Genomic DNA, 23,211 nt, shown 5'->3' with positions numbered 1-23,211 from the left:
TCAATACCCAATACTTCCACACTGATAGGTGCTACATCGATCCCTGCACTTCGGGGTAATCAAGGGTGATTGGGAATAACGATTATGTACTCGTCTTCCTCACGCCACCAGAAGATCTTGGATTGTTGACGATCCATGGTCTTCTCAAGAGATTCCACATCAAGGTATACATGTTTGAATTGTGCCTTGAGCTCACTTCAGCCTCTATGAGTTGCCTGAAATCCATGGCAACATCGAAGGGGAAGATAAGTCCATGCGTATTCATAATAAAGCCAAACACAATCATCCCATATCATCTAAACCTCCAACACAATCCGATCGACGAGCAACTCTTCACACTCAAGAATGGGACAATGATTGGAGTCGATGGTGTGCGAGGCAACTCACGAGCGGTAGTGGTGCAACTCATCCCATCCGATAGTGTTGATAATAGGATCAAGCTTGACAAGCGTTGGGTTCCGCGTTCGTTACGCCACATGTAACGGTGGCCATAGAGGGATAACTCCTTGAACCCATGAGCATTGTGTAACTGTACAAAAAAATCCAATCATGCGTTGATGGATATTGGCGTTGCTCTCAGGGTGAACCATGTTGGGGTCCGCCACGGTCAGCATATATAAACATCAGCCAGTACGTCACTCCTCTTGTAATTGAATGAGTAAATTAATTTCATCTAGTCATCGTGCGTTCCTTTCATACAAGTCAACCGTAAGGAGAGATAACCAAAGCCATGTCAACCTCCAAGAGCTGCTTGGATTTCATCGCCACATCAAAGGGGAAGAGAAATCCCCCCGTTGTCATAAGATGAAGCCTAAAATTGTCAACCCGCCCATCAAACCCATCTCACTGAACCCCTCCAATGTAATCCCACCGCCAGGAAGTTCTTCGCACTTAAGAATGGGACAATGATCGGAGATGATGGTCGAGGGGCAACTCGTGAGCAGCCCATGACCATTGTGGAAGCCTAGAAAACAACCCAATCATGCGTTGATGGAGATTGTCGTCACCCTTGTCCACATCAAGGTGAACCGTGTCGAGGTCACTGCAAATAACCATGGGCCCACCGGTTACGTGACGTCACTTAACTCGACGAGCAAAGCAAATCCAGCCAGGTCATCATGCCATCATTAGATACGAGTCAACCACGAGGTGTTACCTCGGGGAGAGGTAACCCAAAGCAAAATAGAATTAACAAACACAATGTTCTTTTAGTTTATCGTTCTAAACAGTTCCAGAAGTAACCTTTTCCGTGTACAATTCAAATCCTCCAGAAATTAAGTACTCATTCGTACTAATTCGTTCGTCTGTCTTGCACGCAACATCAAAGGAGGTTGAACCTGGTACTACAATGTTTTCCTTCGTCAATCGGCTCAGCACATACGCCGCGCATGACGACGAGCCAAAGCCGACAAGTCTGCCCTGTCGTCCAACCGATTGGCTCCTCGTGCTGTGTCATGCATGGCGTCTCGCCGGGAAGACAAATCCTCCAGCGCCCGTTTGGTCAATCGAGGTGGAGCAGCACTGCAGCGGCAGCGATGACAGTCGACAGCAATCGCCGCCGGCCGGACGATTGGCACCTGGTTGGTTGGTTAACGGTCGCCAATCCCGGTGGTGGCAAAGTTGGTCTTGGCGCCGGTCGGATGATTCTGACGGAGGACGACGTTCTTTTTCTAATCTAGAGTAATGTTCATTTTCAATGTCGTTGATTGGAAATGTGGAGGAGTAGAACGTTCCTCCTAGACGTTGAAAACCAGCCGAACGTTCTGGAGCGGCCGGGCGGCCGGCGGCTTGACGTGAAGCGGTCAGAGCTAAGCTTTTGAAGTTTTAGAGTTTTGAGTCCTGTTCGCTCCACCTACCTGTCATGTCCGGGCCCCTGCCTTCATCCATTGATGCATATCCTCCAAAACGGGTCAAACGGAGTATCGCTTTCTAATGATTTTAAAAGTGGCATAGTTTACTCGATTTGTTCTCCTTAAGGAAGGATAGTTGTTTCTTGTTTGTTTCTTCACGGAATAGGAAAATGGCACCTGGTGATTGGAGGCTGCTGCTATGCGAAGCCGTGACGAAACGATGACGTGCCACTGCCACGAGCGGCGTTGAGAAGAGAAGAGAGCATGGCCAAATTATAACAATTGCAAGAGAAAACAATGGAGTCGGCAGCACACCTCTTTACGAATTGTAGATACACCATCAAAGTTCAGGGTCTCATCTCATCCAAGTTTGGCTTGTGATGTACCACCTTGATCTCTTGGCCAACTCAAACCCCTCGATCAATAAATAAAGAAGTGAAACTCGATCCCTTGATCAATAAATAAAGAAATGGTACATAATCCCTCCATCGATTAAAAAAAAAAGGATACTCAATCCAGGAGCCGATCACAGCAAAGATTGAGGGTTTGAGTTGGACAAAGGTGTGGATCGAGAGGATGATACAGTTGTGGACTAGCATGACCGGCTCCTCAACTCCGGTTCACAAAAGCCGTTGCCTCCCTAACCTTGTTCACATCATAGGAGATTTGGAACGGGTGAAATGGTCACGTCTTTCGTCGGCGTCTTGCACCATTCGTGTAGTGTTCTTTAGTCATCTTCAAGAGAATAAAGAAAGATGCAAAACTTTAGGTTACCGTGGGCGCCAAACGGTTTTCAATTCACTTTTAACACTCCCGCACCCCCGCACCCCCAACCCTAACCTCTCCCGCACCCCCACCCTCCGCCACCGCCGGTAGCGCCGCCGGGGCAAAGTCCCTCGGGGCGTGGCGGCGGCCCTTCCTCGTCGCTGCGTGGAGATCGGCGACCGGATCCCACCTCCTCGATGCATGGCGGAGCAGACGCGCGTGGGATGGGCGACGACGGCGGCGGCCCTCCTCCCGTCGGCTGTCCCCTGGCGGACCGGCCGGCGCGGTTGTGATGGGCGGCGCCGCGGTCTCCCTCCTCTCGTCGGCTTCCCGCAGCACTCCGGCAGGGGCTGGTGGTGGGCGGCGGCCAGGCCCTTGGTCTGTGCCATGCCATCCACCCCCGCCTCTCGTTGGTGCGTGGAGGCAATCTTGGGCATCTTCCGCGACACGAGGGCGCCCGGGGCAGCAGTCTTGGGTTCGACGGAGGAGGTGGCCTCTTTTTCCCCGGAGAGGGTCGGCTTGCGGTTGGTGGTGGTGGATTTTTGATCTATCACCGCCATCCGGCGGTGAGATGGAGGTGCATGGAAGCCGGCGATGGTGTCGCCGGTGGAGGGTTGAGTTGGCCAGCCCGGGATGGTCGCCGACGTGGGGGTCCGACCTGAATAAAGGTGCCGGTCCTAGGGCCTCTCTTGCGTGAATAGGAGGACATAACGGAGGCCTGGACTCGTGATCTGGCCGGAGGGTTAGTTCCGGAAGTTTCCTCTGACGAATGTTACAGTACTTTGCTTGGAGTTTGCTGGATCGGAGGTATTCGGTCGTGCGCACCCATGCGTTTATTTCGACTGTTTGGTTCTGGACAGGGGCGGAGCTAGCAATATGGCGAGGTTTGGCGCCCGCCATACCTAAACTTTTGCAACAATACTGGTATATATATGCTCCAGGTTCAGTCTCTGTCGATGGGCACCGTTGTTATCCGCTGTGGATCAGAAACAACGAACCAGTAAAGGATCACACGACCAATCCCGTGTTGGGCCTGGCTAACTAGGCCCTAGCAATTGTTGGGCTTGATCGCAATCTAAAAAGCACAGGGGCATGGTTATCATGACTCACGAACAATCGACAAAGGATTCTTATGTCGTCGTGCCGATCAAAAACGTCCCTGTTCGTCTTGGGGGAAACCTTCAGGAAGTCGTGGTCGTGCGGGGGCAAGAACTGCCGCCGGCAGCCGACGAGAGGATCTTAGATTCTTAGGCCGTGAGGGCGATTAGGCGAGTGATGATATGACGCCGAAGAAGAGCACCAATTACTTAACGCAAGGTATTTGATTTCATTGCTAAAATTACAATTCGAATTCTGAAATAAATCTCGTTGTTGACTGAAATAAGCGCAGTTCAAAATCTGTAGTACCATGAAGCCTCAATAGTCAATTGATTGGTTTTCTGATGTCTCCCGTGATTTTGTTGAACTGTTAAACACGAGTAAAATTTATCTAGTGAAGTATTGTATTTTCTCATTTATCGGCTTCGCCACACCTCAAATTTATTTCTGCCTCCGCCACTGGTTCTGGAGGGAGCGGCGCGAAGCTCTTTTTCTGTGTTGACATCAAGTGACTGTGGATCCATGATGAAAGTCGGAAGAAGAGAATTTCATGAAGGCCGGAGGGGAGGACTAGCTAAGGGAGGTTCAATTCTCCGTGCTGTTGAGGGGTTTGCTTGGTGTCCAGGCTTCACAACAGCGGTATGAAAGTGGAGGCGAAAACACATGTGAAGCGCAGAGTCATACCTTTCAGGGTGAAAACCCAATGTTTGGCCTTAACTGGTTGTGCCTGGCAGTGACCTTGGTGGAGGCATTGTTTTGAGAGTGGGGACTATCTCCAGGGTGAAAACCTAAGATCTTTGATCAGGCGACGACGGTGTTTGAGCACTGTTCCCTTCTTGGAGGCGTCGTTTTTTGGAGAGTCTGTAATTCAGGTGTTGTCATGGCGGTGGATGTATTGTTGTTGTTAGGCCCGAGATACTGTAGCGGTACTTTTGTTCCTTAGTTTTCTTTTCCTTTTTTTTTGGTTGTGTGCATTCGTAGTGCCATTAGCGTGGTGCGTTGTTGCAGAGGTTGGGTGTAATCGGTATCTTTTGATATTAATATATTCCCTTTATCAAAAAAAAAATATAATGTTTTTCATTTGGTAAACACTATCAAACTACTACTTGATTAATAGCATGAAGTAAAACCTTTTTCCTTACGTTTTCAGATTAAAAAAAGAGAGTGCCATAGCGGGCTCCGCGGCGGCATGCGTGATCACAGGGCGGGGCTGGCATGCATGTCTGCACGTGTGGCAGACACACGCGCCAATACCACATCGTGCACACGCACCAACACAAGCTCTGCTCTGCCGCGCAGCCGCAGCCATCGGGTCAGACCGAGGCCTCATTCAGATCAGTGGGGTTGCCTCCTGTTCTACTCCCTCCGTTATTAAACAAATAGATATTTAGCCTCAATTTAAGCGTATCTTTAGTGCATCTACAACGGAACGACACAAACGGACAAAAAACGCGCTCCAGCGGCTAGACGTAAAACGTTCGTAGCGTTCGTCCTGACGCAAAAGTGGACCAAATATGCGCCAGGAATGCATCTGTGCGGACGCGTCCGCGCATCCGTTTGCGTCGGTTTGGTCTGCATGCAGCCCCTTTCTCCTCCTTTAATCACGCATGCGGTCATTCATAGCCACACAAATAGAATCTTTTTCTCTCTCTCCTCTCTAATCACGCATGCGGTGAAATAAATACGTCCCTGCTGCTGGAGAAAGGGCAGACGCATGCGGACAGGCGGACGTTTTTTTGTGTTCGTGCCCGACGCAAATGAACATAAATATGCGTCGCCCCGTTGGAGATGCTCTTATGTTTCCAATGCACTTTAAAATAGCAAAAAAATATCTCTCATCGCATGGAAATCAAATCCGATAATATTCAGCACGCGTTATCTTTAATTTTCTACGTGCACTTAGTTTATTGAAGGTAGAAGAATTAAAGAGAAGAGAGATGTTAATTAACATCTTCCCAATGCAATTATCTCTTCACTTGATAATCTCTCTTGAAAAACTCGCATGTCCACTTATTTATGAACAGAAGGAGTACGCATGCATGGCCCCTAACTGGACACTAGGCCGGTCGTGGGAAAATTGTACCAAGATGCAGCCCCACACTCTTCCCAAGGCCTTCCCAATTTTATACTAATTTAGAGTATTGGGTGAAACTTCTGTTGTCATCCAATTCCAATAAAACTCCATCACTAACCCACTAGGTAAGAGTAGAGTATTGGAAATTGAGAAAAATACACTATAATTTAGGAAAAACTGGGGATAAGCGAAAATTAAACTCGCTAATACTTTAGCAACAAACATGTATTTAAAATAAGTGGAAATTTGAATTTTGGCGGGGATTATCCACAATATTTCCCACTAAAACTCTAGTGCCAAAACAAGGCCTAATCATTTCATGCAATGTTCAATCAGGCTTTCTACAGTGAAATCTGGACATGACAGCGTGTGTGAAGCAACACAATCAAGTACGTGATGTTTCAGGCTCAACGGATCTGCTCGCGAATCACGTTTTTATTTTGACAAATTGGACCTGGGCAAACCTAATGTCTCTTCTATCTTGAAATATAACACGTGAGCTCGGCGCAACGAGAATGGAATCGAAATTTTGAAGGTCGGCATGAAGAGCATGGCCTCATGGGTTCGAGGCCGACCTAGCTTTGGTGACAGAAATCCTTGGCGCCAACCTCCGTAACTTCGGCTTTATCCTCGTTGACGCCAAAGCTTACGTCAGATTTTAAAATCGTTTCGCCGTGATCAGATGAGTTTAGAGGATCATTGTCTGAAAAAACAGACGAATTACACGGCGCATAGGATTCCAGAACTGTGGTGGCCAGTCGGTCAGCCAGGAGCCATGACGCGGTGGCTGCACGTGAGTAGCGTGCAAAGAGGGAAGTACTATTTCTGGATGATCATCTGATCTGATGTACGAGTATGAATGTCCTGTCAGGGTACGTGCGTGCATGCAGAACCTGTCGAAGCAGTCCTCGTGTGCCTGTCAGCTAGCTTTTCCTCTGCGGGTGCTTGTCAGCTAGGTACATCGAAATGCATATAATCGTACGGGCTCGATCGGCCTTGGCACCGGAACGTGGCCTGTTTGCCAGAACATATTGGTGATACCATCCACTGAATGATATCATGGTATGAGTTGAGAACCAATTTGAGGTTGGGTGGTTAGAAGGATAGTTGTACCCACACTCCACCAGAGTTTAAATCTCAGATTTAACATTTGTGTGTCTCATAAAGGAGTGGGAGACGACGTTCTCATCGACAGCGAGGTGCCTGTGGTGACTTCGTCAATTTCAAGATCCAATATGTCGGTTCAGTCTTCCGGAGGTACTCATCGGGGTAGGGTGTGCCTGTGTGCGTTCATAGGGGTGAGTGCATGCGCGTGTATGTGAGCGTCTGTGTTTGTACAATATTTCTCAAAAAAAATATTTCATGGTATCAATTTTTAAAATCAAAATTTCAAGTTTCTAAAGAATCCTAAAATAATTATGAGTAGTTCATAATATGTGTGTTTACAACTCCTAAAATTTTCAGAAGCAAATTCGAAACACAAACAGGGAAACAAAAATGACAAATACAACATGAATAATGTCAAAAAAGACAAAACCATGAATGACACTATTCACATGTCAATTTGTCTTTTTTGTTTTGCACTCTGTGTTTTGATTTTGGTTCTGAAAATTATAGGGATTATAAACACACATGTGAATACACACATAACTTTTTCAACATTTTTAAAATTTTGAAATTTAAAATTTTAACAAATGATATCATGGTATCATTTAAGGGTTGGTATCACTAGATATTTTCTCGCCTATTTGCACCATTACAAGCAGCCGGAACCAAGATCGATCTACAGGATGCATCGGAGTGACAACACGACAACAGGAACCTCTAACGTGAAGGACGAAAGTGCGATTTTTTTAATAATACACTTTTTATTATTAATTTCAGGAATAATATTCGTTTTTAGAAATTTTCAGAAATAATACACCGTCGGGGAGGACGAACCTGAATTTGCAATTTCTGGTTTGAGGAACCTGAAGCGGAGGGAATCTGGCGGACACAACCAATTTCGGGTTTGGCGAGCCCGAAACGGCGTTGTCGGCCACGCGCGGCCACGGTCGGGCTGTCTCCTGGCCAGGAGCAGGCCGTGTCGGGGAGAGCCATCCCGAGGCACGAAAGTTCGCGCCCGTGACCCCGATTCGGGAAAGAGGAGCCCAAAATTGGGCGCATTAAAATTGCCCGCGCCGCGCGGCTGGTCGACGCGCCGGGCCGAGTCTCTTCTTCCTCCTCCAGCTCTCAGTTCATCAGTTGTCTCTCACTTTTGCTCTCAGCCCAGCAGCGTTTTCTCTCATTTTTGAGCGATTTGTCCAGTCATTTGTTGTAGTTTGACCACCAAATGTTGTAGAATCACCTGATCTATAGATGGGTTAGTTTTTGAGGCGTTTTGGTGGAGGTGCTGGTGGTGGTGGTGGTCTTTGGTGGTCTTTATTCTTTGCTTGCTTGTTCTTTGCGTGGTGGTCGCTTTCTTTGCGGGGTGGAGGAGCTGAGCTGCTGACGGAGGTGTTTGGCACGCTTCAAGGGTAAACCCTAATTCCTGATATTAGATTGTGTAATCATGTATGTTGCGTTCGTTAGCTTCGCAGATTAGTTAATGAAATATGTACCGGGTAGAAAGTATTTATTTAGGACTATAAGTGCTAGATTTTTATTTATTTCAGAGTGTAAGTGCTAGATTTTTTGACGAGTCTGTAATTTGTATAGGTGAGCAAATATGTCAGATAGAGTAAAATTCGTTGTTTATTTCGGTCACGGCACGGTCCGAACAACTCCGATGGGAGCTGATCTGAGTGAGTTTCAGTATGAGGAGTTGCATCTGTCAAACCCAAAAACATGGCGAGTTTGTTAGTTGAAGGAGTGGTTGACCGTGAATTTCAGGCTTAATCCCGAAGCATACAGTGTTGGTGTGCATGCTTTGTGGAGCAGCTCAAGTACCCAGATTTTCTGGCGGTTGAAGCCGATTCAGCGGACCTCTCAGTGGGTGCACTGGTTAGAAGCGTGCGAGCGCAGGGGAACTCACCCCATCGCCTTAATGCTTCCCGAGGCGAAGGAGGTGAATTCCCAGGAAGGCGAGGGTGAGTTCCATCCAGGCCAGAGCAGTCAAAGTTCAGATGCTGGAGGCAGTAGTTTCCAATCCGGGCAGAGTAGCCATGCAGCTGGTGGTCATGACGGTAGTGTCGAGCTTCAAAGCGAGGATGAAGAAGAAGACCAGATGCAGAACATGATGGACGAGGAAGACGAGGATGTAGTCGACTATGAGCTTGACTCAGATGAATCCGGTGGATCCGATAATTCAGATGACAACAAGGAGGAGGATCCGATCCCCTCTTCTTGGAACCATGATTTGTCGGAGGCAATGATAGTGGATGACCGGCACGATTTTGCCTGGGAGTACAACATGAACACCATCTCAATTGGTGCTAGATATGCTGATAAGAGACATCTGCAGGAAGCAATCACTTAGTGGGCAATGAACACGCAAAGAGTATTCAGAACCACCGTTTCAAGTCAGAAATTCTTGACAGTGGTGTGCAGCAATGCTAGATGTCCAGCAAGGGTGCATGGGTACTGTCCGAAGTATGACACAACATGGGTTGTGAGCGACTTCGTGCCCCACACCTGTGTCATTAAGAGTATGCCGAAGGATCACCGAAACCTTACATCCACTCTGCTTGCTCGCCTGTTCTACAAGGAGATTGTAGAGAATACATCGATGGGGGTTAAAGCCATCCAGAAAAGAGTTCACCTTCAATATAAGTATGAAATTTCATATGGCAAGGCATGGAGGGCTAAACAGACGGCACTGGAGAACAAATTCGGGACCTTCTATGATGCTTATGATGGTGTCGTCCGTCTCCTGCAGACATTGAAGAACCGAAATCCGGGCACCCATGTGGACATACAAGACTTTCTGATACCAGAGTTACCTAATGTCAGGGTTCTACATAGGGTGTTTTTCGCATTCAGCATATGCATCGAGGCTTTCATGCACTGTCGTCCGGTGATGTGTGTAGATGGTACTTTTCTGACTGGGACAGATTCTGAAAGCCATTGGAGTGGATGGCAACAATCGAATTGTGCCTCTCGCATTTGCATTTGTTGAGAGCGAGAACACTGCTAGCTGGTTATGGTTCTTCAGGCAGTAAATACCTTGGCCTACCTCTCCACTTTCGACGCCTCCGAAAGGTCGACCTGCAGCCTCTGATCGACAAGATTGCGGAAAAGTTGCCGGGATGGATGGGCAAGAACTTAGTGCGGCCAGGAAGAGTCATCCTTGCTAAGACGGTCCTCATGGCTACCGGTATATACCACACTACGGTCATACCGCTGCCTAAAAGGGCTAGAGACGGGATCAACAAGATTGCCAGGACCTTCGTCTGGGCGGGGGACGAGGGAGAACATGCGGCTCAAGGGAAAGCCCTCGTGAATTGGAAAACGGTGTGCAGGCCGAAGACTCTGGGGGGCTTGGGAATGCCGGATATTGAAAGATCTGGAAGAGCTTTAAGGCTCCGCTAGCCTTGGCTCCAATGGACTGACCCTGAGCGTACGTGGGCGGGATCAAAGCTTCCCTGTGACGAGACTGACATGGCGCTTTTCAGGGCCTCCACCAAGATCACTATTGGCAACGGAAAGCTTACCTCCTTCTGGCACGACAACTGGTGTGGACGGGGCCCCCTTTCGACTTGGGCGCCTGACCTTTTCAAGATCGCCTCCAGGAAAAACCGCACTGTTGCCAAAGAGTTGAGCGACAACAACTGGATCCGCTCCGTCAACATGATAAACACACCCACGCAGCTGGCGCAATATTTGGAGCTTTGGGACATCATCCAAGCCGTCAACCTGGCCCCTGAGCAACCAGACTCCATTTTATGGACTCTCACTACCGACTCGACTTACAGTGCCAGCTATGCTTACAAGGCACAGTTCTTCGGTGGTTAGGCTAGATTTCTCGCAAGAAAGATATGGGCTGCTCACGCCGAACCGAAGTGCAAGCTTTTTGGATGGCTTGCCCTGCACGGAAAGCTGCTAAGTGCTGATATGCTCGACATTAGGGGCTAGCCACATGAACCTCTATGTCCTCTATGTCTACATGCGCCCGAGACGGCCAACCACCTATGCAAAGATTGCCCCTTCACTATAGCCATTTGGAACCTGATGAAGACCTGAGACAACGATGACAGCCCTGATAATCGCCACGTCCACCAATCCATCACTGAGTGGTGGGATGACTTGATCTCTGGAAAGGCTACAAAGGAACAAAAACGCATCAGCGGCCGGTTCCTATATGTTCTTTGGAATGCTTGGAAGGAACGAAACAGACGCATTTTCACTAGGCGCCGCCTTGCCTATCTTGAGGTTGGCGATATCGCAAAGGAAGACGTCCTCCAGAGGGATCGTGCCATCAACGGCTTCGAGCCGGCCATACCGGCCGAACCTGACTGACCTTTTTCCCTCTTCTTCTTTTTCTTTTTTTCTTTTTTCTTTGCATTGTTTTCTGGGGCATATTCCCACCTTAATCTAAATATGCTCTCTCATGTACACTTTGGTCGATTTTTCCCCCTTGCTTAATGAAAAGGCAGTGCTCCTGCCGGTTGCTCTAAAAAAAACTAGAGAGACCTCACTGTATGCGAGTAGGGCCGGATTGTCCAGATCACGGTACCATCCGTTGGAAGTTGGAACCCAGTGCATAAACGTGCGTGTCCTACGTACGATGCGTGCCACAAGAGCAGTAGGACAAGAAGGGGTGGAAGGAGAAGCACCGCACACACACACGCACACACGACAAGCTCGCGATCTCGTTGGCGGGTTGCATGTCGTGTCGCGGTCTCCCGTGAACAATGCGATCCTGATAAGGATTTCGTGTTGGTGCGTCGGCTTCAGTGGAACTGTGGAAGTACTAGCAAGTACAGGAAGGAGGGTCCCGCGCGCAGGGGATGCAGTGCTTAATATTTGTGGAGGTAGACCGAATGGAACCTGGGTGCGCGCGCATCCATTTACGAAAAGTTCAAAAAAATGCTATTCAAAAATTTCCAAAAATGTCAATTAAACTTACTCGTCTGTGTTTTCACGGAAAAATACCATTGTGTGTGACCTACACAAAAATGACAAAATGCAAATTCCTATTCCTGTGAATAGTACAAATTCCTGTACACTATTCTCGTTTGGACATTTTATCATTTTTATGTAGGACACACACAATACTATTTTTTCGTGAAAACTCACACGAGTAAGTATCAACATAATATGTACATGCAAAATTTTACTTCATATTTTTTTGAAACTTTTAAATAGCATTTTTTTTGAACTTTTCGTAAACGGGTTCGCGTGTACCCATGTTCCATTCATCCGGGTCGTAGACCGAAAATGTGGAGGTAGACGCGCTACCTAGTTAAACGTTTTATTTTACTGATTTTTACACAAAAATTAGCTTGCCCAGCTGCCATCTTCCCCTTATTATTTTTCCTTTGAGATGAGCAGCCAGCTTCCGTAATGTGAGTATATGTGACTTGTCAAGTTCACATGCGTCTGCTCTTCCCACTTCCACGTAGCACAGTATACGTGATATGCGATCTTAAAACAACCAATACTATTTATCCGGACCACCCACACCGGTTGGTCCAGATATACGTAGCACAGTATACGTGATATGCGATCTTAAGACAAGTTGTATAGCTGTTGGAAAATAGCCTCGATGTCACGTTGGTGATGATTATCGGCGTCCCCCTCGTCCAGAAGTAAATGCAAACTGACCCTGAATAGCAATAAGAAAAGACACAAAACACCTCTGACAGTCCGATTCCATAATGCAAAACTGTTTTGGCTTCTAGTTTGCTCAAACGGCTTTACATTATGGAACAGAGTGACACCTTGCATGCATATATAACTTGTGTTTTTACAAAGTCTCCGACGATAAGTTCGAATAAGAGTCCATAATAATAAGATATCACCTCCGTTTCTGAAATGTAGTTGTTTTGAAAACATATTCCATCTAATCCAAATTAATCGACTCATTTTTGTCTGGATAAAACTGAGTTGATTAATTTAGGATGGAGGGGTACTATATTTTTGGAACGGGTAAACTACTATTAGATTGTTTTTATGAATAATCCACTGATTTATTTATAATTCTCAACAAGCAGTACAAGGAAGCTTAAAAGTAATAACTATGTATTACAAAAAGTTCTTTAGACCAGCTACCAACAACACCTTTCATCATGGGGGCCCCGGCCCCTCCGACGTGGCGTCCATGAGTTAACAATGCTCCTCCTTTGGAACTTATTTGTGATGTGTCGAGGCCCGTTAAAACTAGTCGCCATTGTTCAAAAACTAGGCCGAATCAACAATTAATAGGCCAATTAATCACTACTAGGAACATGACCATGTCGAAGACCTCTAATTCCTTGTGTTAGAGCATCTCCAGTCGCGTCCCCCAAACCGTCCCCCAAAGGGCGCCGGATCGAGCGTTTGGGGGACGTGTTTTGTTCGTGCCGCGTTTGGGGGACGTCGCTCCCCAGCCGCGTCCCCCAAACGCCGGCCCCAATCAGAAATTCAAATAGATGCATTCAAAAGAGATCGTTCCCGCCGATTCGTCGCGATCAGAGTAGCGGCGATCGATCAAAGTACTGGGCGCGCGATCATAGTACAGACCGGTGGTGCATGCAAATTAGAAGAAGGGGTTGGTCGACGGCGTCGTGTCCTGAGTCGACGCAGGCCCGTCGAGCACGACGACCTCGTCGCGATCTGCCTGTTCCTGTGCATGGTGCGTCTGCTCCGTCGCCGACGCGGAGGCCGACGCAGGTGTAGCGATGAAGACGCGTCGGCTTTGCTCTTCTTTGCGCTGCCGCTGCCGCCGATGCCGATGCCGCTGCCGGGGCCGCCGCGTCCGCCGCCGCCATTTTGGCTTCGATCTCGTCGAGGATCTGGCCTTTGAAGAAGTTGTGCGCCGCTCGCGTCCGGGAGACATTCCCTCGTCGACGTTCTCGGCGGGGACATGTCGTCCCTGCGTTTCTTGAGCTCCAGCTTCTCCTCTTGCCTCTTGAGCAGCTCGGCCCACCTTTGGTCGGCCTTCTTGTCGCGGGAGATAAAGGTCGAGGAGACGTCGGCGAGGCATTTCGTGATCGACGCCTGCGTCTTCTCAGACGACGCAGCGTCGGCCAAGGCGGCCTTGGCAGCCATGTTGCCAGTAGGACGCCCTGTCGAAGTTGCCAGCGGCGCGTCCAGATCAATGGCGTCCTTCCCCTTGGACAGCGACAGGCGCGTCAGCCGCCATTTCTCATTCACTTTGAGCTTGCCATAGCAATGCATCAGCGCGAACGGCTTGTGACCTTCCGAGTGCCTCGAGTACAATTCCATGGCCCTATCAAACTAACCAAAGGAAGCAGTCATTTCATCGAACACAATGTAGGCGCTACGGATTATGGAAGAAAGAGTCGTACCAGTTGGGCGACGTCGGCGCCGCTGTCGCCTCTGGTCTCTAAGTCCTGATGGTACCCATGGAAGGAGTTCACCGACGCCTGGATGATGGCCCATCGCGTCGACATTGCCTTCTGGCTCCTCTTCATTGTCACTTTCTGGTACTCGCTGTTGATGAGCTTGCGCTCATCGAACTCGGTCTTGATCCTCGCCCAATACTTCCCGCCTTTTTGGTTGGCGCCGATGATGGAGTCATGGCTCACCGTCGCCCACGACTCGCACAGGCAAAGATCTTCCAGAGGCGTCCACTTCGGGCCTCGTGTGCCCGACGCCTTCTTCTTCTTCTTCTTCTTCGTCCTCACGCCGTCCGCGTCTACCTCCACGAGATCATCGTCACCGGCACCCTCGTCGTCCTCTTCGTCGCCGCCCTCTTCGTCCTCATCGTCGTCCTCCTCGTCGTCCTCCACCCCCTCCTCTTCCTCGTCGTCCTCCTCAACCCCGTCGTCCTCCTCAGCACCGGCGCCGTCGTATTCGAACGGACCCCTGCGGCCGGTGAAAGGGTCGCCATCCGGACCGGGGCCTGGCTCGCGCTGCTCGTACGCCGGGGAGTAGAGGTTGTTGGGGTTGAAGCCGCCGTGCGGCAGCGCATCCTGGTAGTGCGGCGACAAGTTAGGCGTCACGCACCCGGGAGTGGCGGAGGGGCCGTCGTTGTAGAAGGCGGCTTGCGACGGAGAGATCACTCCGGGAACGTACACCGGCATGGACGTACTCCATGGGCTCGCGTTGGTGGCGGCGATACACCCGGCCATTACGTCTTTGGTCCGGCGCGCCGCCTGAGCCTTCTTCTCCAGCTCCACCGCCCTCCGTCCTTTCCGCTCCGCCGTCGATAGCTTCCGGCGCAGGCAATCTTGCTGACTTTCATCGTCGGTCATTCCTTCAGGCTTCTTCTTCGCAGCCGGCGCCTTCCGCGGCTTCGCGAACGGCGCTTTCGCCCCTATCGTCGCATTGCCCGGCGGCTTCTTGGCCGCTTTCTTCGCCATCTTTTTGGGGGCTGTCGGCGGCGCCATGGAATGGGGAGAGGGTAGCGGCGGCGGGTGGACGGCGGGAGGGAGAAAGAAATCGGCGGGATAGGAGAAATGAATCGGCGGTGGGATGTGTTTTGGGAGGCCTGTGCGCGGCGGTATAGGCGCGATTTGGCGGGAGCGGCGGGATTTGGCGGGAGTGTGAGACGAATTTTCCCTGTGCCGCTGACGCGTCGGCCCCGCGCCTCCTCGCCTCTCATTTCGTTGTGTCCGGCGTCCCCGGAGCGTCCCCTGTGGGACGGGGACGGGCTCGGGGCGCCGGACACCGTATGGGGCCGCGCCGGACAAAAATGGGCTTTGGGGGACGCGGCTGGAACGCTTTTTTTGTCCGGCGTGCCCCAAATCCCTTTGGGGGACGCGACTGGAGATGCTCTTAATCCATTTGCCTGATTAATTGCATGTACAACCGATTACTAGGAATGTTTTTGATTATTTAGTCCACTTTGGTCAATAAAGTTGCAAAATTTTCAACACAGATCGTCCGTCCAGCCGCTACCCCATCCAAATCAAGTAGGTTTGCGAAGCTCCAGCTCGATTCTCGCCGCCGTTGCCGGCCAGACATTGGATACATGATCTCGACTTCCTTGAGGAGCTTACCGAAGAGCTCCAGGACGCCTTCAAATAAGGTAGGTGGTTGAGGTGCTAGAGGGGCCCTGGTTAGGTGGTTGGAGAAGAGAAACTTCATAGGGCAAAAGAGGAGAAGCGAAAGGAAGAAACATGTTAGCGGCTGGTGGCTCCTTAGTCACTCCTGACCTCAAAAATTACATCAGGAAGGAAAAGCGTACATGTTTTAATTAGATTTTGAGCCCTAGAGAAGTAGAACAACCATGAGAAGCGTACATGTTTTAATTGGATTATGAGCCCTAGAGAAGTAGAACAAGCATATAGACATCTATATACTATATACTACTTCTTTCTTTCTTATATAGTCCTATTTTGAGTGCTAATTTGTGTAGGTTACATCAATTAATAGCTGATCAATTAAATCAGTCAATCGTCTAAATTTCGATTATTCACTACACTCGAGCCCACGGAGCAAGTTAACGATTACTGATGTCGCACACAAAAAATCCATGCTACTTAGTATGTTGTGTTGATAGTAACTGTTCAAATCAACTATTGGAGATGATCTTACAAGCGCCAGGTTACAGCTCACCGAAGCTTCATACTCAAATCTCCAGTGATACATAGTTCTTACCCACGCACATCTTATTTTGATTTATCATTGAATTATGGTACATCCGTACAAGTCAACAATCCATTGATATTTCCAAACTCAAACGAAAAAGTGCACACTGCAAGCCTCTTTTCATCACAACATCCTCGATCCGTATTTTTTTTTCTTAAAACTGTTGTGGAAACTCTTTTGTACTCCATAAGTCCGTAGTACATTGTATAGCAACAATTGTTCAATGTACAGGTACGCTGCAGTTTTGTGCAGGTCAAAGGATACAACATCCCATGTTATGACCATATTATACTGCAAGGTTTCTTTTGATGTGTCCTACAAACTCACACAGAACATTAAAAAAAAAAACTCTGCACGGCAAAATTCCATTAACTCTATATATCAGTGAACCTTAGGCTCGGCAACGCTGAAGTGTGTACCATTCTAGAGGCACAGCACAACGAAATATAAGTAACGAAAGAATGATGACCTAAGCTTTCTATCTACGCCGAGACGAGACCAAGGTATCCTGCCAACACCGTTAAGAAGCATGACATTATGTATGCACCCGTCACGATATAAGGCTCCTTTATGCCCCACAATCTAAGATAGTAATGTGAGGGAAGAACTCTAAGGAAATATCTGTTTGTCCCATGGATGTGCTTCCGGGTCATATTTAAAGGAACCTGAGACGGAAAATGGTAAATTAAGATCCTGCCAGCTGAAATGCTAGAATCAAATAAATGATCACTTGCAAAAGATACAGAATCAAATAAATGATAAAGGCCATCATACTTGATTCTGAGTAGACCCGAAATATAGTTCTCACTGCACTATTATGTGTTCTTTACAAGACTTAAAGGTGAAAGTTATAGAAAATGCATTGTACAAATAATTCATAGCAGGAACTTTTTTTTAGGAAAGAAGAATAAACTGGGAGTATCAATATGGAATTATGGACCACGGAAGTAAAACTAAGTCCACCTAATTTTTTTCCATGTAATGTTTCATTGTTCACGAACTGATTGTTTAGTGAGAAAGAGTTAAGCATGCAAATTGCCAAAATATCAAAAGGTCTTCACAAAAGGCCCTTGTTCAGTACTTCTCATTTCACTTCCACTCAGTGGTCTAGCACATAGGATTCAGAAATTCAGGCCAGAAAGACACATAGGATAACACAAACTAAAGGGTTTACTGGTGCAGGATCAGAGCAAATATCAATTATGGCCAGATACAGGTTCAGGATAAAAGGTCTAAAGAATATCCATGCACATTCGACAGAGAAAGGGTGATCAGTAATCAACTCGTTTAACCATAATCCACTTAGCAAATAAATATCATAACTTATGAAGTTCACTGCAGATGCAAATGGTGTATAACATCAACCAAAAGGTGTCAACAATAAGCACATATAATAACTATTGAGATAAAATAAGAATATAAACAGTACTATACCTGCAATATTACCAAGAGCAACTCGAGAAAGAAGACACTACATGCAATTAACATAGGAATGAACATTCCACTACATGCTGCAATTGTAGCAAGTGCTCCTCCAAGCGCAAAAGAACCAACTCGGCCCATAACTATTGAGGCCCTATACCTGTTATGAAAAAGAAAGCCAGTGCAAGCGCCAGACATTGATGCTCCAAAAACACTCAGTTCTGCAACAATTGTGAATAGTTGCTTTAGCCAAAACCTTATTAGAATCAAAGCTAAGTATTAAACTTGCAACCAGTAGTGTTTTTTCTTACATTTAAGTACAAGATGAATTAGACAAAGTCAACAGGGGTAGTATAAACTTAGGTGATCCCTTTGCCTCATATTATGGACAGGTTCAGTTCTGAACTTCTGATACGCCATCTATCATTTCTAATGACTACACATAATATTTACTTGAAACTTACTTTCCCCTTTTGTTTTCCATATTATACACTGCAAGGAGATTGCACTGAACCATTTTCAGCAAAATGGAGCACAGATCCTTCAAAAGGTCCAGACGGAAATAAATGGGTACTGACACGTGTCATGAGTTCACTTTATGATTCGTATTTTACCCAATTAATATAATAAACAGCACTTCCTCTGTTACGAAATAATTGAAGTTCTAGGAATATCCTAAATCAAATTACTTTAAGTTTGACAAAGTTTATAGGAAAAATATATAGATACCTAAAACACCAATTTAGTTTCATTAGATTCATCATAAAATATATTTCCGTAACGTATAGATCCGACATCGTAGATACTGGCACATTTTTCTATAAACTCTGTCAAACTTAGAAAAGGTTAACCTAGGGCAGACCTAGAACTTCGATTATTTTGGAACGGAGAAGGTGGGAGCCTCTCCTACTATGTTTTGGTCAAATCAATGCGCCTTGAGTTTAAGAGGTTTGTTTGATAACATGAGCAGAAGCTAGTATAAAAACGAAATGTGTTATAAGGAATTATGTATGGTAGGATTACTAACTTCGGAAATACGTTAACAAGCTGAAGTAACGAAGTACCTGAGCAAACTGGGAGAGCAGCAACAGACAATCCAGCCAGTGCTAAAGCAGCAACGCCACCAGCCAAACCATCAAGGCCATCAACCAATGTTACTCCAGTACCCATGGAAAGAGAACATATTGTAGCCAGAACTAGATAAAGTTTTCCCATGAATGCAAGACCAAATGGAGGAGGTAGAGGTACAAGGAATTTCCTTCATGAACAATGTGGAGTCAGTAATGTTGAGAACATCCAAAAGCACTAGAGTGGAGTATTAGTTAGCATGAACAGTACAAAACTGGGATGGTCTCATATATCTGTTCCTTGCAATATGCCTGGTCAGAGGTATACCAAGATATAAGCTAGGAGTTAGACAATTTCAAAGTATTAACTAGCAAAGCACCCATTAGCTCTAAAATTAGCATGTAAACATTTACTAGCTACAGACTGAGTTAAATAAACAGTATTAGTTGTCTAAATTGGCAGTAATATAAGGTGACATCACAGAAGGCCGCAGTCCACAGAAACAATGTTGTACGAGCTGTACTCTGTGTGAATCCTTTAGGCAATTAAGAAAGATTTTGATTTTTATGTTACAGAGACCAACTCGAAAGCCGGCCACAATACACAAGATAGCATAACTGATCAAGAACTAAATGTATCTGCACCTGACTTCAAGGCACATATCAGTTGCTTACATGTTATATGGTGTTGAAATATTTGCAGAACCCAACCAGATAAAGAAGTAAATTCCAGCAGCAATCTGCAAAGTAAGATTTGCTTCTAAGTTGCATTTAACATAAAATGCAAATGGAATCGTATATTCTGATTTGAGAAAGAACCACTTACCTGAACCAAAACTCTTAGCCATTGAGGTATTTTATGATCATGATCCATGACAAGGTTTGAGATATCATCAAGTAACCCAACTATTGCAAATATGAGGGTTATTATAGCTGCTCCATTTACTCCACTTGAGTTGGAACCAACATGTCTTCTTGCAACTAAAATACCAATAGGGATGAAGAAGAGCCCTCCCATTGCTGGGGTTGGCTTTCCATAGGATGGAGAAATAGGCTTCCCTCTCCTCCGGAAATGATGGATCTTCATGCTATCAGCAATTGGTGCAAAAATAAATCCAGCTACTGTTGACAGAACTGCTGATATTAAAAAAGGGCGTGTCAAATAAAACGAGTCCAGAGGTAGCCTAACAATCCTCCATGAACACCAGTCGACAAACAAAAGTAACATTGCTAGGAAAGCAATCAGTCCAAGATTATTCATCAGCCCTTGTTGAGTTCTGGGAATTGATGTAAGAAACTTTAGTCAGAAACTAGCCAGCACAGTTCTAAAAGCCTATATGTTCTTATTTGATCGATAGCATTTGTGTTACATTGAGCACGAAAAACAAGGACTACAAAATCTTTCGAGCACTACGTTAATCTTTCTAACAATTTGTTGCAAAGTAATGCTGGCGCCTAGTCATATTCCTATGGTGGTATAGGATTTATGTCCATACAGGCAGCTACTTTAGTTAGCTACACTTGTTTGTATTCCACTTGATCTGAAAAGCTAGATGTCGTACCTGCTCTTCCTATGCCCTTTGTCAATGGTGGCGAGCCTATGTGCAGCAACAGTTATCGCACCCTCTGCCCCCTTGAATCGCCTGTCGGTCATCATTGGCAACTCGACATCCCCAAGAGCTAACACAACATCATCATCGCTCCAGTCACTCTCACTTGAATACAAATCAAGACCAAACACATCATCATCCCCGTCGTCATGGACCAGCGAGAAATCCCCGAAATCCTACACCAAATCAATTCAGCTAGTAAAATAATCTGAATCACGGTGTACCGGTGCAGCACAGTTCTCTGAAGAAAACAAATGTCGCAGTACATACATCATCAAATGATGTGGCAATCTGAATGGAACCACGCCTGCGTGCAGGTCTTGATGCGGTGATTCCGAATCGGGAGTCCTGCAGAAGGGCAATGGCTGTGAGATCAGTTCCAGCGCACTTCCATCTGGCGTTATGCCATAATCACCTGCATTAGCCTGAACCGAAGCACACACCTATTCATACCACTACCGCCCAACAGCCTGACTGTTTCGAACAAAAATCTGAATAAATGGCACCGAATCTAAGACGAGCAACCTCGCCAACACGTGCACTCGCTAATGGTATGCAAGTGAACCAGAGTCACCGGCATTTTTCTGAACTGAAACACACGCCTACTCGTACCACTACCGCCCAAAAATCCCTGATCCTGTATACTCAACCAACTGCTCTGACTATATTCGAATCAAAATCTGAAAAAATGGCACCGATTCTAATGGCACAGGCAACCTCGTGAACACTTGGATTGGCTAACACATTGCGAGGGATAATTACTTGGCGACACAACGGGTACCGCGCTTCGATGATCGATGAATAACAGAGAGGCGACAATAACGAGGCGAAATATTAACTGTAGAACAAACGGACGCCGCGAGGGATCTAGGAGCTGACCTGACCAGTCAAAAAAAAAAAGGAGCTGACCTGCGGAGCGGAGGGTGGGCGGGAGGACGACGAGGAAAGGCGTAGCCGCGGGGCAGGCGGCGGCCGGAGAGATCGCCGGAAGCGTCGGCGCGGTTGGTGCGGTGCTGGGCAAGAGGAATAGTAGGAAGAATAGGAGGAGGAGGGCGCGGAAGACATGGCATATGGCTCGTCGGCGGCGAGGTGAGCAGGAGATGGCCGGAGAACGGAGATGGAGGAGTATTTTCAGACCGCGACCGGAGGCGGCGCGAGGTGTTTGCTAGATCGCTCTTGTTTGGGCGCCCAATTCCGGCGGCTTTTCGGTGGTCGCTTTCTGCGCGGTGGAGCTGGACACGTTGGAAATGTCGGAACAGAGCTTAGTGGAAACATATGTCTTTGTTTTCCACTTCTACGGAGTACTAAGCTTAGCGGAAAAGGAAAGGTTTTGTTTCTCTCTTCTACTAACCTGTGCATGTACAATGCACTTGCCATGTCAGATTTTTTTTTTTTTTGCTTAGTTGGATAAAAAATAATGGAGAAAGAGAAATACATCTTTTTTTTTTTTTTGCTAAGAGATGATCTCTTATAAAATTTGAAACACTATTTTTTTCATTACACCATTTGTATACTAAAATTTAATTGCTTCTTCACGTGCCCTCACGTCGAAGTTCTGGAACACGATTCAAAGGATCAAGTGGTATTTTAAGCTGGGAGCCAAGCACAAAGTAGGGGATGGGAATTGCACCTACTTCTGGCTCGATTGGTTGACGGGATCACCCTTGCTCTGCGAGCGATTCCCGCTGCTCTTCGGCTATTGTTCCTCGCCCTTAATCACGGTGAGGGCAACCCGTGATGCAAATGGATGGCGGGTGCTTTTCCGCAGGACCTTTTGCATGGCTCGAGGGTGCCCAATATCTGCAAGTTCTTCTTGCAGCTGGTTTCGCGAAACTGATGTTGGACGGTAGACAGGTTGCAGCGTAGAGGCGTTCATGTCCCTCCGGTGTGCCCTCTTTGCGACCAGGAGCCAGAGACGTTGCATCACTTGCTCCTTGGCTGGGTGGTTGCCCGTGAGGTCTAGTCCTGGACTCTTCACTGTTGGGACAAGGTGGACTGGCTACTTGCGATCGACTCGGACATTGTGGATTGGTGGACCAGCGGCACACCAGCGGGACCTATAGATGGGAATCATTCTGGTGTCTTGGTGCATTTGGAGGCATCGAAATGACGTAGTCTTCAACGGGGCAGTCAAGGAGAATATCAAGGAGGAGTTCGATAAGTGGCGGCTCATGAAACTCTTCCATAGTTCCTCTTTTGTTTTTCCGGAACCCGTTGTAACACCGTGATAGTTAGTAGAGTAGGCTTATGGTGAGCAGTTGCCACCTCTTGTTGGCAGCAACTTTGTCTTCTTTGACACTCTTCTATGTGATCGTGAAGAAGTGTATTTTCAAAAAAACTTGGAAATGTTAATATACGTAAAACGTATTCATAAACTTTATTATCATATTAAAATTCTTAATATTTAGAAATTTTATTATATTTAATTCGAATAAACCTATTAATAGTTGCGAATGGACCAAGCAAATTTGTAAACTAGACTCAAGTGATCATTTTGGTCCAAATCATCCCCACTTACGTTGGCCGCCTATACGTGGCAACCACTTGGAAATGAGGCACCTGAACTACTCCCCGTGCCACATCAGTTTTTTTCGTGTGGAAAGAACCCTTTCTGTCTCTGAATTGCATCACACAGTTATTCTCCTATT

General features: G+C 46.9%; 2 protein-coding genes across 4 annotated transcripts; one reads left to right on the top strand and one right to left on the bottom strand.

Annotated features, from left to right (window-relative positions):
• Positions 1-10,365: 10,365 nt before the first annotated feature.
• Positions 10,366-10,719, top strand: LOC127336691 (uncharacterized). Its single transcript, XM_051363533.1, has one exon. It carries the CDS (start codon positions 10,366-10,368, stop codon positions 10,717-10,719), a length of 354 nt encoding a protein of 117 aa, XP_051219493.1.
• Positions 10,720-16,519: 5,800 nt separating this feature from the next.
• On the bottom strand, positions 16,520-21,802 carry LOC127321312 (phospho-N-acetylmuramoyl-pentapeptide-transferase homolog). 3 transcript variants are annotated; one of them, XM_051350338.2, is made up of 8 exons: positions 21,473-21,802; positions 20,834-20,911; positions 20,516-20,739; positions 19,780-20,230; positions 19,629-19,693; positions 18,951-19,144; positions 17,899-18,107; positions 16,520-17,129 (listed from the first exon to the last, which is right to left on the bottom strand). In XM_051350338.2, exons 1-8 carry the CDS (start codon positions 21,626-21,628, stop codon positions 16,947-16,949), a joined length of 1,560 nt encoding a protein of 519 aa, XP_051206298.1. In that variant the 5' UTR covers positions 21,629-21,802; the 3' UTR covers positions 16,520-16,946. The 3 variants fall into 3 exon arrangements, with proteins under 3 accessions (XP_051206298.1, XP_051206300.1, XP_051206308.1); XM_051350340.1 differs by lacking the exons at positions 20,834-20,911; positions 21,473-21,802 and having other exon boundaries at positions 19,780-20,090; positions 20,516-20,656; XM_051350348.2 differs by lacking the exons at positions 20,834-20,911; positions 21,473-21,802 and having other exon boundaries at positions 19,780-20,087; positions 20,516-20,654.
• Between the last annotated feature and the right edge of the window lie 1,409 nt (positions 21,803-23,211).

The sequence above is a fragment of the Lolium perenne genome, chromosome 3, assembly GCF_019359855.2.
Source record: "Lolium perenne isolate Kyuss_39 chromosome 3, Kyuss_2.0, whole genome shotgun sequence".
Taxonomy (NCBI): Eukaryota; Viridiplantae; Streptophyta; class Magnoliopsida; order Poales; family Poaceae; genus Lolium; species Lolium perenne.
The sequence above is the reverse complement of the archived record's forward strand: the minus strand, read 5'-3'. Positions and strand labels throughout refer to the sequence as shown.